The 16346-nt window shown below is 33.1% G+C and overlaps 1 protein-coding gene across 1 annotated transcript; it reads right to left on the minus strand.

Moving 5' to 3' along the window:
* Positions 1 to 413: 413 nt before the first annotated feature.
* On the minus strand, positions 414 to 15212 carry LOC128170488 (uncharacterized). Its single transcript, XM_052836258.1, is given in 21 exon segments — positions 414 to 965; positions 1122 to 1262; positions 1986 to 2235; positions 2607 to 2844; positions 3052 to 3136; positions 3288 to 3498; positions 3709 to 4141; positions 4498 to 4928; positions 5084 to 5770; positions 6165 to 6211; positions 6439 to 6576; positions 6677 to 6926; positions 8329 to 8569; positions 8692 to 9417; positions 11168 to 11577; positions 11580 to 11597; positions 11713 to 12393; positions 12570 to 12737; positions 12957 to 13076; positions 13393 to 13530; positions 13935 to 15212. Coding segments are annotated over 21 exon segments (5544 nt in total). The 5' UTR covers positions 14014 to 15212; the 3' UTR covers positions 414 to 913.
* Positions 15213 to 16346: the final 1134 nt, after the last annotated feature.

A 16346-nucleotide genomic window follows, 5' to 3' on the forward strand; every position in this document is an offset into this window, starting at 1 on the left:
AATATCACAGTAAATCAAGCATAGATCTTGCATGCATAGTATTCCCTTAACCAAGTCAATGAATGTCAAAAAAATAATCAGCCGAAGATTCAAGGTTAACTCTGAATTAGCGAGTACTTACTACACGTAATAGGCAGCACAGATGTTTGGACCATTTCTAAAATAGTGGAAAGCATAGTGTAATATCACTGTGACGTCAAACTTAATTTATTTTATGGACTTATATCATCGGTGGTTCTCCTAGGAGTGTGTCGTATAAATTCGGGAGAGGAAATGATGGTTCATCAGCAAAAAGTTCAGGTAGGTACAGTTGTTTTTTGTTGACGAAACGTGTTGCTTACTGTAGTGACTTTAAATCATTTTTTATTGTTACTCGAAGAAAGATTCATTCGATTTACAGGTTTTTAAATTACTTTAAAACTCGTCCTTTTCCACCATGTTGTTATTCAAAGCAAAAGAACACTGGCAATTTAGAACTTTTTTTATGTTAGCCAATACTTTTATGAACATTGTACAGATATCAGCTCAAATTTCCTCTGTTCGAACACGTTGTCGATTGAGATCGTTACGCATAGTTTCTACTGATTTATATGTTGTTTTTTTGTATAAAGATACTGAAAAAATTAAAATATGCTTGAATTGCTATGTAGATAAAGTAATCGTTATTAACACAATATGTGATAGTGTCATTCATTTAGTTGCCAGAATGATTCAGAAAATCAACCCTAAACAAGAGAGATAGACTGATTATTAACCTAAATATACACAACTTAAAAGAAATAGGAAACACTTATAGACTGCTACTCCTCCTCCATTCTTGTTAATAATGCATAAATAATGGATGAACTATTTATTATCAAATTATAAGTACGAACTCAAAGAAAAAAAATGGACAAACTTAATTACAAAAATGTCAATTTCCTTTGATAGTTACAACTCGGCTAAAACGCGACCCATCAGCAGACCTGTAAAATATGAAAAAATAAATACTAAACATAGATTCAAAAATATATGTAATAAAACTCATTTATCTCACCTGAAATTTTTGAGTGAACATCTATGAGCATTAACAGGGCCATAAATGTTTTTCTTTAGCGCTAGTAATCAACAATTTATCTTACCTCGTTCGAAAGTGTACGTCTTCTTTTCCCACAATAATCATGTCTGTCGTCACCACAGACCATGATTGTTCATTATCAAGGCTGAATTCTACATGCATCCTCGGAAACGCCGTATTCACTCTAACAGCTCCATTTATCAACCTAAGTATGCATTACAGTATATGAAATATTATTATACTTCTGTGATAATTTTCTATGTAAAATTACGACAACTAAACATGTATTTTTCTATCTAAAAGTGAAATAGTTCTCGTGCTATCTACCCATGGTGAAATGTCAACGAAACTATTTCCTAGCGGCATTCAATTTTTCTCGTTTTTAACCTTGGAATCCCTTTGACGTAATCCAAGTCGCTTCATTTAATTCAAAGTCAGATAACTCTTATTTCTTTATCATAAAAAATTTGCATCTCCGATAAACAAAGTTTACTTAAATATAGTAAAATACCTATTTACTGGCAAGGAAAATGATAGCAAGTTTATTGTCCCCCTCGACAGCAACTATTCACCTCATCTTTGCCTCGGGAAATAGTTGCTGTGTCAAGGGACAATAAACTTGCTATGGTTCTCATAACAGTTAAGTTAATAAATATGCATTTTAAATGCTTTTAAAGTTATCTACGAATTTAAAGAGTCATGCTTTTCATCTTTGCTTCACATGAATTATTGCAAGCTTTAAGGGAAAAAAGACATTCTTATAGATATTTATGAGCTTTTAATTACGATGCGATTGATAATTCTCAAACTGTACCAATAATGTTTATCATATACACTGTTGAATATACGTACTTGGTCCATTTGTTCTTACACATTTTACAAATACCTTTCAATAATGTATGTGTACGCTATTTGATACCACTATTACCTTGCCCCTGGAGGAGGTAATCTGTACATGACCCCCATTTTGTCCAATCTCATGAACTCTTTTGCCAAAGCCGCTGAAAACGAGGTCCATTCTTCATTAGTTTTGCGGATTCTCTCCACTTTATCTTCTGTTTTTTCCCACAATGCCTCATGCCACGCGCGTTCAGCTACGCCCAGCAGTCTTGGAAAAATCATTTCATGAAGTTCTTCAACGGTCCGCATTGCCTCTGTCCAAACTTGCACTTGCATACCTAAACAAAAACATGCATTTTGAGGGCCTTATTGGTTTTTTTTTTTTTAGATAAAAATACTGTTTAAATAAAACAAAAAATAAAACAAAACAAAGACTTAAATATCATAATGCAATATCAGTGAAATATAACCCGAAAACATGTATAGGTCTAACAAGATAGGAAAAAGTATAAACTGTTCACTTATACGTTAAATACAATTTGAAAATAATGTTTAATCATTTTATTGTTTGAGTTTTTGTTTTTGATTGATTTTTTCTCATATCCAAAATATTATCTCAAATCGATTTAACAAAAGGAAATTCTGAAAACTCGGTATTATGTCAAGCTTGTTCAATTATATTTTTTAAATATCTGTATTTAAATCTAACCGATGATATTTTCTGGTCTCTTTAATGTTGTACATATCCCATTTGATGGACAAATGTCAATTTGTGTGAAAGGTTTGTTATTGGAGTCTTGATCAGGATTGTGGTATATATTTGAAGGTACAAAGCCGAATATTTTCCGAGTGTCTATGTATCGCGATGCCCAGGAGGCACCGCGTTCTTTTGGGTCGGGCTCGTGTGTATGGTCCAGATATAGGTGAGTCGCGTGCCCGATTACGACCTGTAACATATGCTTGATTATGTAAAACAAGTATTAACAGGAAAACAATGGATAAAAAACTTAAAAATGAACTTTAAAAATCAAACTCCCATTGAAAGTATTGACGAAATTGAGTTTTATTGAATACTCTATTTTTATTTAGTGCATTTTGATCATCATAATAGTACGTTATATTAAGGGTTTCAAGAAAACGTAGTTGAAACGTACATTGTAACCTGCATTAGCCAGCTTATAAGCACTCTCTCCGTTGCCCCATTCACATATATTGTTCCAGTTCAGAACCATCACATCTCTTCAGATATTAAAAACAAGATTAAATGTAAGTTAATGAAGAAGAAAAAGGGTTTTGAAAGACAAAAAGTGTAATACTTGACTTTTAATCACTGATAACATTACTTTACATAATATCAAGTTAAAAAGGAGTGAGATACTCAAAACCTTACCTTTTAGGGGATATTTCGGTCACATTCAATAGGGTATTTTCATTACTCAGAACGTCTTCAAAGACAGCCATTCTTAAACCCTCGTCATCTAATATCTTTGAAACTTTAGAGACAAAGTATTGTCGTAAATGGTGGGTGTCATTTACACCATTGACTATCTTTTGGGTTTGACAATCAGATGAGTTGGACCAAACATCAGCCATTCCATCACCTAATATATTCAATCATTGGATAATTTTTATTACATCAGTGTATTTTTAGCTTTATCTTGAACATTCTAATAAGTCTCAGTTTTTTTATTATCTGTCTATGGTTAAAGGTGCATGTATCTATGTCAAAATACTACTTTTGCTTTTATATCTGAATTGAGTGGACTTTTTTTGTGCTATTGCTAACAAATATCTTAATTGAATAGCATTACCTCCTATATGTAGCGTCCGTAAGGGTTGAATGTCGACATGCATATCTTTGATAGATCTAACTACGTGGCGAATAAATTCATATGTTGAATTCATGCATATATTAATGGCGTTATCCTTAAACATCTGCATTGTCAAATACTCTGTTTTATCCTCGAAATCCGTCAAAAGGAACTGATGAGCAGCGGATTTATTCCCATAGTTCATGTACTTTCGGTATTGGAGTTCCATTGCCCTTTTCGCTGCATGTGTATGAATTGGTAGCGATATTTCCGGTATAACGCGAATATGACGATCGTTGGCATATCTGAGGATATCTTTATAATCGTTGATTGTATAATAACCGGAACCATACGCAGTTTTAGACGCCCCTGATCCAAGTTGAGGAACAACGCACTCCTCCTCTTGGGGATCGTGGCATCTTGTTGAACCCACCTAAAGAAAAATTTTCGTTAATGTTAACATTATTTACATTTTATCAGATGTGTTTAATGTGATGTTGTATCAGACAGAATTGACACAATAAGATTATTATTTTGTCTTATAAAAGGATTACATGTAACCTACAACAAAAATACCTCACACGTTAACACAGAACATGATTGAGGTGTGTGGTTCAAATAATCCCCTTTTCTTTAATTAAAAGTTCAAAAAACTCTTTCAAAAATTGTATTATCAATAAAAAAAAAGTGATCTTGAGTATAATTATACCCCTTTTTAAGTAAAATCTGTCTTTAACAGAATCGATACATTAACATATGTGATATGAATACGATGTGTATAACTTTTACCGCTGTCAACTCAGGAATCCCCGGGATCTCAAGGCGCCATCCTTCATCATCCGTCAGGTGAAAGTGAAGTGTGTTCAACTTGTACATAGAAATGACTTCCAAGAGCTTGTAAATTTCTTTTTTCGGTTGAAAATTTCTGCTGACATCGAGATGCAGTCCTCGGTATGGAAATCGAGGCTGGTCTCTTATTGTAAATACTTGAAGATGGTTTGATCCATTGCGGGTTTCTTTTAAAAATGCTAGCGTCTTGTAGGCGTAAAATGCTCCTTTACTTGTTTGGGCTGAAATTGTGATGGCGTGGGGCGATGCATTGATTTCATACGCTTCGTCTCTAGTGCGGTTGTTATCAAGAATATGCACATGCGATAACTTTTGAAGTTCAATATATTTTATCGATGTCTTTCTTAAGCTGGTGCTGATGTTTAATAAATCTGGAAAATGATTTAAATTTGTTATATGAAGCAGCTGAAAAAGTGACTGCAAATTATACTTGTTTAAAGTACTTCAACACCAAATAAAATTGATGTAATTTCAAAAGTAAATGATTTATTATCCATATTAAACTAAAGTATGTTTTGCTACAAACCTGCAATCAACATTGATTCGTTAGGGAAATCAGTCGATACATGCATCACCCACGTGTCATCAATTATTATACTCCTGTTGTTGAAATGTATGTGCACCGGGGTAGGAATGACATGTTTGGGCTCAGTGTCTTTCTTGTTTGTGGCGTCATTAATTTGAAATCTTTCTTCCGGTGTAAATGGAGAAAGGACGTCTCCTTGAAAACGTAGATACTGTTCTGGTTGATTTAAAGGCCCTACAAAAAGCAATGTCTCGTTCCTCGTGAACAAGATTTCTTTGGCTTGCATACCTTCGGCTGCAACGTACCAATTGGGCATGGAGTCACTCCTTGCCACCTGGTAACCCTGTGCTTTTAATGTACATGTTACACCATTTTTATTGGACAAGTGAAATTGCCTTTCTGGTTTTAATTTAAATAAAGATCCGGCTACATGAAACACTTTCATGTCGCAGTTTGGCAGAAGATATCCTTTCGGATAAGGGTAGCTATCAGGTTGAATAAGATGTGTTGAAAAGAAGTATATTTCCCAGTTTCCATAGAAAATGTCTTCCTTCCCTTTGTTTATTATCGTAACGTTCGCCGTAAAAGTTTGGTTTGTTTCTATGTTGCTTACAACGTTGTAACTAATCACAATGTTTTCAGCTAAGTAATCAACCTGATGCTGGACTGATAATGGCACAGGCTCGTCTGAAATTCAAATCAGAACAACACAAAAAAAATATTAATCAAACCTATTGCATTACGAATTAGATTAAATGATCACACGATGTTTGACTTGAAACTTAATTAAATGTTTTAGATTCACCGATTCAAGGAAATAGTGATTATAAAATACATTGTATGTGTTATATGGTGTTTCGAAAACAATCCTTTAAATCATATGTAACGGACCTTTTCGTGGAAGTTGATAATATATTGTATTTTCTTAATTTTTCACGACACATAACAAACCCCCATAAAAAGAAACCTCATTTTAAAACGTATGCGTTGCTGATTCATAAATGTATGATGCTTATAATCTCTTACATTAAGAACTAACATAAATGAGAAGAAAAAAGGAGATGAAAAATTATCACCTTACCCAAATGAAATGGGATTGGCCTGCTGACGCGTTCTCTGTTTTGAGTACTATTTAAACAATAAGAAACAAATCAATATTGATTAGTCTAGCTAACAATAATAATAAATCTTCAAATGCTAAAGATTACAAAACTAGATGTTTAAATAATTCTACAGTGATGTTTACCTGAACATCCTGAACATTTAAGTTAGCAAATTGATTCAGAAACCCAACGTCTCTAAATTAATCGTTATTTAGAAAGGAAGCGTATACATCAAATAGATAAAAAGTGAACCTTGAACGAAGCAAAATCGTATTTCGTTTTGGATGGAATCCGTCAAAAACATCAAACCAAGTTACACCCTCGTCATAACTGTATTGAACAATGTGACCTGGAAACTCTGTGTTGGCATGGAAGGTGCCATTTATCTTTCTACATGTAAGTACAAAAATCAAGGTATTTAAGATAGAAAAAGCAGTTTATGTAACATGTGCAATATGATAAGGGGATTTTTTTTTGATAATGTTATTACATAGCTCCAGGTAGAGGAATTCTGTACTTTATCCCTCAACTCTGAAGTCGATCTAGTTCTTTGTAAGCTATTGTGTTAGCAAATTCTTCCCAGTCTGTGAATGAGGTTTGAGTTCTTTCTGGTGTATCTAAGTCTTCCCATGATGCTTTATGCCAAGCTCTCTCCGCTACAGATAAAATTCTGGGAAACAGCATATAGTCAAAAGTTCCTGACGTCATTATCGTTTCGCTCCATATATGACCTTGTACACCTAAAGAAAAATAGATTTAAAGTAGATGCAATGATTTATATAAAAACATAATATAATTATTATCTTTTAAATGAGTCGAAGCAAGTTACTCAATAAGAAAAAGCGATCTAATTTCAAAATAAAAAACAATGCCTCCGATCTGAGATTTAACAAAAATGGCGGGGTGTTCAATTATGTAAGATATACATTCATACGGAAAAAGTTTGTGATAACTCGTAGATTGATTCCCCGACTCTTTATTATTCTTAGTTTTCACGACAGATCCCGATTTTATTATTTTATGTGTATGCTAGATACCAAGGAAAAGAAATAATAATGTTTAAGGAGATTTGCACCTGAAACGCATATAATGCCAATTATTTGCCAACCATCTAGATAATTGTCATTTTTTCATATAAAGATCGGGATTAATTTTTTTTTCATGTCACATGCCATTTTTTTTTAAAATATGGGACCCAAACAAAAATGATATATTTTCTTGAAATAATTGATCATAGTTTGCATATTAATTGATAATTTAAAGAAATCATCAACATCTATAGTGTGAATTATTGCCTTATAGCGATTTTAATACAGTTTGATGTAGAACACTTGTAATGAACATATTTATTTAGTAATACATTCAAAGTTAAAAAAAAATCTGCCTCTGTGGTGTTGCCAGTATATTGAATACAAAACATATCGTAAGATCGTTAGAAAATGTTGGAGTAATCACACTATAATGCAAATGACAAATTGATAGTAATGTCGTCTTTTCAAAACCTTGCATACAAACTGACATAAATCTATTGTTTCATGTAAAAGTAAAAGAAAAGTTAGTAATTTTAGGACAAAATTAGAGTTGAATTTACCATAACCCAAGTACGCCAAAAGAATTTTTCAAATATGTTTTTGCACAACATAAGGATGTCGTATAAGTAAAAACTCTGAGAAAGTTTGTCTCCACTGACAATTAGGAAGCTAAATGACAGTAGTCTAAATCTTTTTAAAACCCTCTGCAGCAAAATACAATCTTTCACTGAATATGTAATATTTTCTTTAGTATTTTATTCAGTATAGTTTATTTGGTGTTTTTGATAAAAAATAATATATGCGAAGAATTATTATATGATGATAAATTTCTAGACTAGAGGTGATCCAAAATGGTAGTTCAAAACACAAAGGAACGAACCTCCTTTTTAGTATCTCAGTTGTTCTGTCACAGGTATGTTAGATACAAGATTATTAAGCCCTGCCGAAAGGATTAAATGTAAGACAATGACGCTGAAATTTGTCTTAAGTGGACTACCGACGCACAACCGATGGAAACGGAAAAAGAATATATGACCTAGTGATTCTGTTAAATAAGAAACTAAGTCATCAACATTTACTTTTTTCAATTAGAAGTTGGTAGATTACTCACCAATAATGTTGTTTCTCTTTATTAATGCGGGACATTGTTCATTTCTTTGCCCACACACGTCTGTGTTTGTTAGTGGCTCGCCAAACCGATTAGCATCGATGTTTTCATACAACCTATCTGGAAGAAACTGAAATGTTTTCATGGTGTCTATGAACCGTGAGGCCCAATAAAGTCCAGGCTCTTCTGGGTCAGGCTCAGGTGGCGAATCAAAATACAGATGAGTTGCCTGTGACATTACAACCTTTAAAAATAAGAATACATTATACACTGGTTTAATATGCGTTTATGCTACTTACGCAAAGGTACTATTTACACTATATCTTTATTTTAATTTACAATTAATACAAGTAATTAATTAGCTACCTTATAATCATTGTTTGCAAGTATGTATGCCCTCTTTGCACTTCCCCATTCCCAGATATTTTGCCAAGCATTTGTGTATACTTCTTTATTTGGTAAAGACATTCGATTGTAGGGGATTCCTTTTTCATCAACAAATCCATCTTCCCATCCAGCAAGATTAAGTCCCAGGCGATGAGAAATATTTGCGACACGGTGGACATAATATTTTTTCAAATGAACTGATATCGGCTCGGTGAAATTTCTGGAGTAAGCCAAATGGCGACATTTTGTAGAATTTAACCAAACTCCATTGGCTACTTCATCGCCCCCAAAATGAAAGAAAGTCAACCCAACGTGCATCTTTTGGATTTCTGTTATTACTTTTTCATAGAACCAATATGTCGAGTCTATACATGGATTCAAAGCGTTGTCATTAAACATTTGAACAGATGAATACTTGCTTGAGTCACCACTTTCGACTAGTCGGTACTCTTTGGCTGCGGTAATATTTTCCTTTCCATACTTCAAAAACCTCGCTTCCATAGCTTTAATTGCGGCGCGGAAGTGACCAGGTGTGTCTATTTCCGGTATGACTTCAATATGGCGTCTATGAGCTTCCTTTATAATGTCCTTGTAGTCTGACACAGTGTAATATCCTGAACCAGATGTAGATGTATCTGCACCAGAACCAAGTTGCGGCACTAAGCATTTTCTTTCTGTGAGGTCATGACATCTTTTTCCTGAAACCTAGGAACAATGTGTATAAAAATTTATACACTGTTTTGCACAATAGTCCATATTTCATTTTATACTTCGTCAACTTAATGTAATAAAACTCTCTTTGCTTTTATTAAAATTGTTAACTAAAATTACGGCTTAAAGATAACGTTCATGTATATGGAACAGTATATTCACCAGAAGACGAAACATATAACAGTTTTAGCTGCAGGTCTCTGATTCTAAAAAAACCTAAAAGCTTCAGTTCTTCACGAGTAAAATACATTAGATCGAGACCTACAGAGGTGCAGTTACAGCAGATCTAAATCTCAAGAAGATATATTATTTAATAAATCTTGGTAAAAAAAAATGTTATTTTTACTAAAATTTATTTTAATTTTAATTAGATATTGTGTTCTGTTGTTGTGCACATCCCTACTTTAAATGTGTTTTTGTAAGTGCATGACTTAAATAGGCATCGGATGCAAGACAGACGGTCAAAAGTATATGTCAGAGATATGTGAAAGATATTTTGCCAGGTCCTTTAGTTTTGATTTTGACACTGGGTTTGTGGTTACTTGCACGCCTTACTCAATTGATACTCGTCATGAAAAATGGTTGTGGGTAGATGGCTTGCTGTGACATTTAGCCTAGATCTAGATCAAACGTTTCCGACCCCTGTGTACATTGTACATGTAAACTTAAAATTGGTCTGACTTGGTTACAGTCTAAAGTTGTTATAGAATTTTTTTTTCGTGTATATGAGGATTGATTTGATATTTTTCATTTTAATTAATACCAACGACAAATTCCAATAAGTTGTTGCAATATGGTTTTAAGCTTTTTAACCCTGTACATTTTGACAAGATATCTTATCTTTACCAACGAAATATCGCAGAATTTAGTTCACATAAATAGGTATAACAGTATATCAAAGAACCGAAATAAAAGTATCTACTAACACGGTTATAATTAAGAAAAGATAATGCAACACAGAATTTAGCACAACTTAAAGATAAAAAAAAAAGAATCAATGCGAAATATGATATGCATGAATATGAAAACAATAAAATGACATTCAGATGTAGATGTAATTAATGTATTGTGCATTTTTTAAATTTACAAAATTGCGTTTTAATATTTTTTGTAACGGTACTAATCAAAAAAGCCCCAGCGAGATTCGAACTCATAACTTTCAGATTCCTAGTGAACGCTCTAACCAATCTGGGCTGTTAGATAACTAAATTACGGATGGAAAATACTTATGAATATTACATTTGCTGTTATGTTTTTTTAAAAGGATATACGTCACAGTATGGATGTGTAAAACTTAAAACCAACAATTGTTTTCTTGGGGGTGGGGGGTGGGGGGGGGTATTGCACCGGGTCTCTTTCTCAGTAAATATCATTTATACGTACAAATGTAGACAAATTTGTCGAAAATGAAATGTTTAAAAGATTGTTCATCATCTAATCTATGCTAATTATACATTGTAATGCTGTCTGATTTAAATGGATCTTCAAAACAGAAAGCATAAATTAAACATAAGTTTTTGTCTATGATTTTAGAGAGACACATTTATTTAAAGGCTTTCTTTTTCCGTAGAGATGTGTCATGCTGAAAACTGGGTAAATAATTCTTATTTACAGACTTTAGTGGCTATTCTACGAATTAGAACAAATTGACTTTACTTTCAATACACATCTTCCATATTTAGTGCAAATAGGATTGTCATATAAAATCATTTATTTATCTGTAAACATAAATAAAGTTACTAACTTCTGTAAGTTCTGGTAATCCGGGAATTTCAATCCTCCACCCTTCATCATCACTCAGATGTAAATGAAGTTTATTCATTTTGTACATAGCCATTCCGTCCATCAAGCGAATGATATCGGATTTTGGGCGGAAGTTCCGAGCGACATCTACGTGCATTCCTCGAAATTCATAACGAGGTTCGTCTTCAATATACACGTCTGGGACACTAGCATTGTCAGGCGAGCCGGCTACTAAACTAAGCAACGATTGGACGCCATAGTATACTGCTGATGAAGATTGTCCAATGATATTTATTGATTTATTCGAAATCTGTACATCTATATAATAGGCTTCACTTTTGTTGCTAATAGTAGGATTGACCGAGAGTTGTATCGTGTTGTGTCTTCTTTTGGTTGCACTGCCAAGTAATTTAATGTTAAATTCAGTTTTTCTGTAAAGAGATGCATAACAATTAATATACAAGATAAAATGATACGCAGGTATTTAACAATGCTTGTAATTCTAAATTGCTTTTAATATTCAAAATTAAAAAAAGAATGACAAACCTGATAAAAAACTTGCAGTTTCTTTCAACAGGGACTCGTATGAAACAGATAAATTTATGACACTTAGAAAACCATCAGAATTTCGATTCACAAGTTTTGGAGTTGGAATTACTAGTTTTATAGCCTTTTCAAAATCCTGAATAGTGTAACGTCTATAGCGTGCCTGTGCTGTAAATGGATTATAGCGGTCTGCCCTGGTTCTCTTCCACTGTCGCACTGAAGTGAAGTTATCAATAAATTTCTTTCCAAATGCAGTAGATGCAATATTGACGGCTTCGAATGACGGTGCCGCAACGTACCAGTTGGACATCCCATCTGTCTTTGTCACGCTCCAGTATTGGGTAAAAAACTCGGAGTAATGAGACTGGTTATATCTTAAATTCGGAAATCCATTCGTTGGGGTGATACTAAACAGACTTCCCTTTATATGCATCAGTTTTAGATTGTAATGCGGCAAAATGTATTCCTTGGCCTTTGGCAAGTGTTCAGGCTCTATCATTAAAAAGCTATAAAAGTAGATACTCCAATCACCAGGCTTTACTGTTTTTTTTCCTGTGTTCGTCAATACAAGGCTAAGTTTGTGTTTCAATCCATTATGTTTCAGATTATCGACAACTGCAAGGCGAATATCAAGATGTTCCCCAATATAATTAAGATCACTTTGTTGAGTCACTTGTGAATCTTTAAAAAAGAAGAAGGATAAAACAGTTAAATTCATACATGTAGTTAACAGAGGGTGTTAGAAGGAAATTCTCTGTAACATAATCAACCATTTCTACCAAAATGCAGACTGCTTTTATTTAACTTTAATCGAATGTAACTATGCAAACAAACCTCATAAATATATAATGTTTTACCTTTGCAAGAATTATACCGAATCAAAGTTTCATCACAGTTCCTTGGCGAATCATCTTCGTCATTAGACTCAGGAGTGATCGATCTTACTTGTACATACCATTCACTGTCGCTCGTTGACTCTGAGCACGACGACAAATTCATCCAAACACCATATGCACAATCTATATCTATTGTAATTTTAATATTTAACGTTTTAAATGATAACTTATGCATGTAGTAGTTTTCATTTGTTACAGAATGGTTAAATGTGCGCCGAATTAAAAAATTCAGTTTTATTTAGCATAATAATAATATTTATTGAATAAAATTATTATCGTCAATTGATCATTGGTTTTGCTTATAAAGTTACATGTATGAACTGAATTGTACTGAATATGAAATATTACCTGGTCCACAGTATCCGCAGTATTTGGCACAGTTTTGCCTCGCCCATTTTTCATATGGAGGTGCGCATGCTGCTTTGCCGTATTCCTCACAATCACCCAAGTTGTCTATACATGGCTTGCCTATACGTATATCATATTAAAAAAAAATATTTAGAATATATAGCATTTCTTTGTCAGTTATAAAAAAATCGTTTCGACCAGGAATCTTAAAACATTAACACATTATCAGTAAGTTATGCAATAGGTTCAAACAGTCAAGAAGCCTTTTTTTTTTATCTTTACCACTCATGTACCTTGATACCTTGGTACAAGCAAGTAATTATCTGCATTTTGGACAAATGTCAGGAGTAAGCGTTCAGGTTGTTTTAAAACATTTATTTCTATCAAATTTAAAAGTGTACTAAAGTCACATCTCTATACACCACTTTGTACTTACGACAGAATCCACAGGAAGATGGACAGTTCTTGTAAGCCCATTGCACGTATGGAGGTTTGCAGGATCGCGTGGTGTAACTAGCACAGTCTGGTAATTTGTCCACACAGGCCTCCTCACAGGTGGCACATATAATAGACCCTGTCATGTAAAGTATGCTTATTTATGAAAAGCTGACTCCTAAACATTAAAATAGTGTTCTGATTTTTTTTAAAACATGTCTACTGTTATATTATAATTGCGAAATCATTAAAATTCGTGGAACCAATTTTCGCGGATTGTTTTCACAGGTTGTCAGGGGACGTAATTTTATGTAATATGATCTTATACTTACAAAGGGGACTATGACTTTGTAACCCCAATTTATTAATATGGGAGGATGTATATTCGTATATGAGAGGTACCCATGAATTCCACAAAAATTGAACCACCACGAAAATTTATATTTCCAAAGTATGTTTTTGCATGCTTTCAATTAAGTTTAACGATACGCAGTATCTAAATTAAATCTTTTGACATAATTCAATGATGGCAACAAAACAAACCTGAGCAGATGATCAAAATTATGAAGAATTTCATGACAGATGAACAGATCCCAAAATTATCGCTTCCTTCTATTCGCATCGTCGTCAACAAAAATTTATCTAGATATTTGACACAGTTTTTTTTCTGAGATAACAAAGAATGTACTTGTTGTTAGTGTTAATTTTTTCCCCTTGCCTGATAAAACGTGCAGTAAAATTTGCAACACTGGATATCTATTTGCAAATGAGCATTGTTTATCTAATACATGTACATACTTGATGACAGACGTGGACGAGCCTTTACCAGATTCAAACAAGACGCTGGTGAAATGAAACAATTCGTCGGCTCTTGCACAAAGGTGCATCACTGGTAAAAATAAAACCCTCCCCCCTTCCCCCAAAGAATTACATATATATGTTAATGAAATAATGAAACAGCCATTCTGCCATTTTTCTTTAAATTCGACGTTGCAGAAAGTTGGCTTTATTCCCTTAATGCGAAAAGTATAGACATCGCTAAGTAGACAACTATAAAGTCATAACGGATATACTCTTTAAGAAAGCAAAATATAAAAAAAGAATTCCTTGTTTACCTGTTTTATAAAGTTTAATGTAAATATTTCATAGTGTCATACACTACCCGTTTACGGTGCAAACCTGCCTTTTCTTCTACAATAAGTAATAACAATACACAATATTACGAAAATTACTTACATGAATCACAGTTGTTAGTTGTAAAGTCAGGTAACGTTTCTCCGTGAGTTTTGACACAGAGAGAACTGCATAATTATAAAGCCTGCGGTGTGCAACATGAAAAATAGCATTAACTAGTAGTGATGGATGCAGGGTTTGGAAAGGTCAAGAGTTCTTACATAAACCTATATCTTCTTTTTTAAGATATTCGCTGAACTTTACGGACGGTGTATCGGGGCCTACACTTGTTGTGTTATAACTTAAACACTGTCATACTTTTTATCCTCTTATCAACATATTAACTATTATGTCGTTTTAAATTTGCAAAAAGTTTGTCTTGTATTGAGATAAGTTAACATAATTTAAGTCACCTTACTGTAATTGATCAATGTTTTGCTACCAGCTATATCGATTTAACAAAATACGAATTTAAACAAAATACCTTTAGAGTGAGTTTTAGTTATATCGAGAAAGAAATGTTGAGATAGAACAATGTAAATGTATACATTATAGGTATGTAGACATAAATATGTTTTCATTTTTTGGTAACATACGGAAAAATTTCACGGGGGCAGAAGTTCTGAGTCCTACAAGTGTAGGCCCCGATACTTTTCCGTAGAACTAGCATTTCTTTTCAACTACAAGATACGCCAGTTAATGACGTGTTCCGACACTCCTCGAAGACAGATTATTTAACAATAGGTTTTTTTCTGATCATAATAATGAAAAATGTACAAACCTGACCAAATAAAAACAAGAACAATAAACCTCATGTTTGACGACTAAATCCATCTAATCTGCTACGTTTTATGTTGCTATGTAATAGAGATAATTGAGTTACCTAGAAGTTGAACGATTTAACGTCAATGAACACACATTTAAAAGGTATTAATCTAATTTCCTGAACGTTATATATTTTGACCCGGCCAGATGTTATCAATTTTAATACTGAAATAATTAACTTTGTCACTTTGATGAACATTTAAATTTTTCTACAGTTGATGCATTTAGATAACTTCAAATGATTCCTTTTAAAAACCAGATGGTATAATTGAGTGCATGCATTTGCAAATAAAGTAAGTTATGATGTTTTCCCTTTAAAACTTATTCCTTTATGATACGAGATCAGAAAAGAAAAAAACCCAACTTATTACACGAAATAGCAAAGACACGAAAAATATTATATGTATATATATGCATGTATTGTTTAATACCGACATGTGTTTACAAGCTTGATTCATAAACATTGTTTAAAAGTTTTTCTATTGTAGTTTTTATGCAAAACTACTTAAGTTGGCCCCCTTTCTCCATTACTACTTCTGCATTCACTAACATACTAGCATAAGAAATGCTGATAAGTTAGTTTCTATTGCAGTTTTGAAATACAGTACTTATCAACTCATCGGCTAAATGTAAGAAAGAAAAGCTGAAGCGGCTAAATGTGACATTTATTCACAATGAATAATGTTGCGTCAATTTTTGTTCACTTACCAACAAAAGAGTAGAAGTGGTAAAGTAGTAAAAGTTGTAAAGCAATAATGTAAAATGTTTTGTCAGAAAGTCTTGCTTGCTTGTCATAGTTTCATTCAAACAAAGGTTATATTGAAATATGCCTCAAAGATGATAGTATTTCCGACAATATGATGCTTCGCAAAAATGTTTGCTGATTTAGAACAATGAAATAACAGTAATAAAATATGGTCCTCGTATCTGAAATTACACAATCACTTAAATAAAATA

The sequence above is a fragment of the Crassostrea angulata genome, chromosome 2 (assembly GCF_025612915.1).
Source record: "Crassostrea angulata isolate pt1a10 chromosome 2, ASM2561291v2, whole genome shotgun sequence".
NCBI classification, from domain to species: domain Eukaryota; kingdom Metazoa; phylum Mollusca; class Bivalvia; order Ostreida; family Ostreidae; genus Magallana; species Magallana angulata.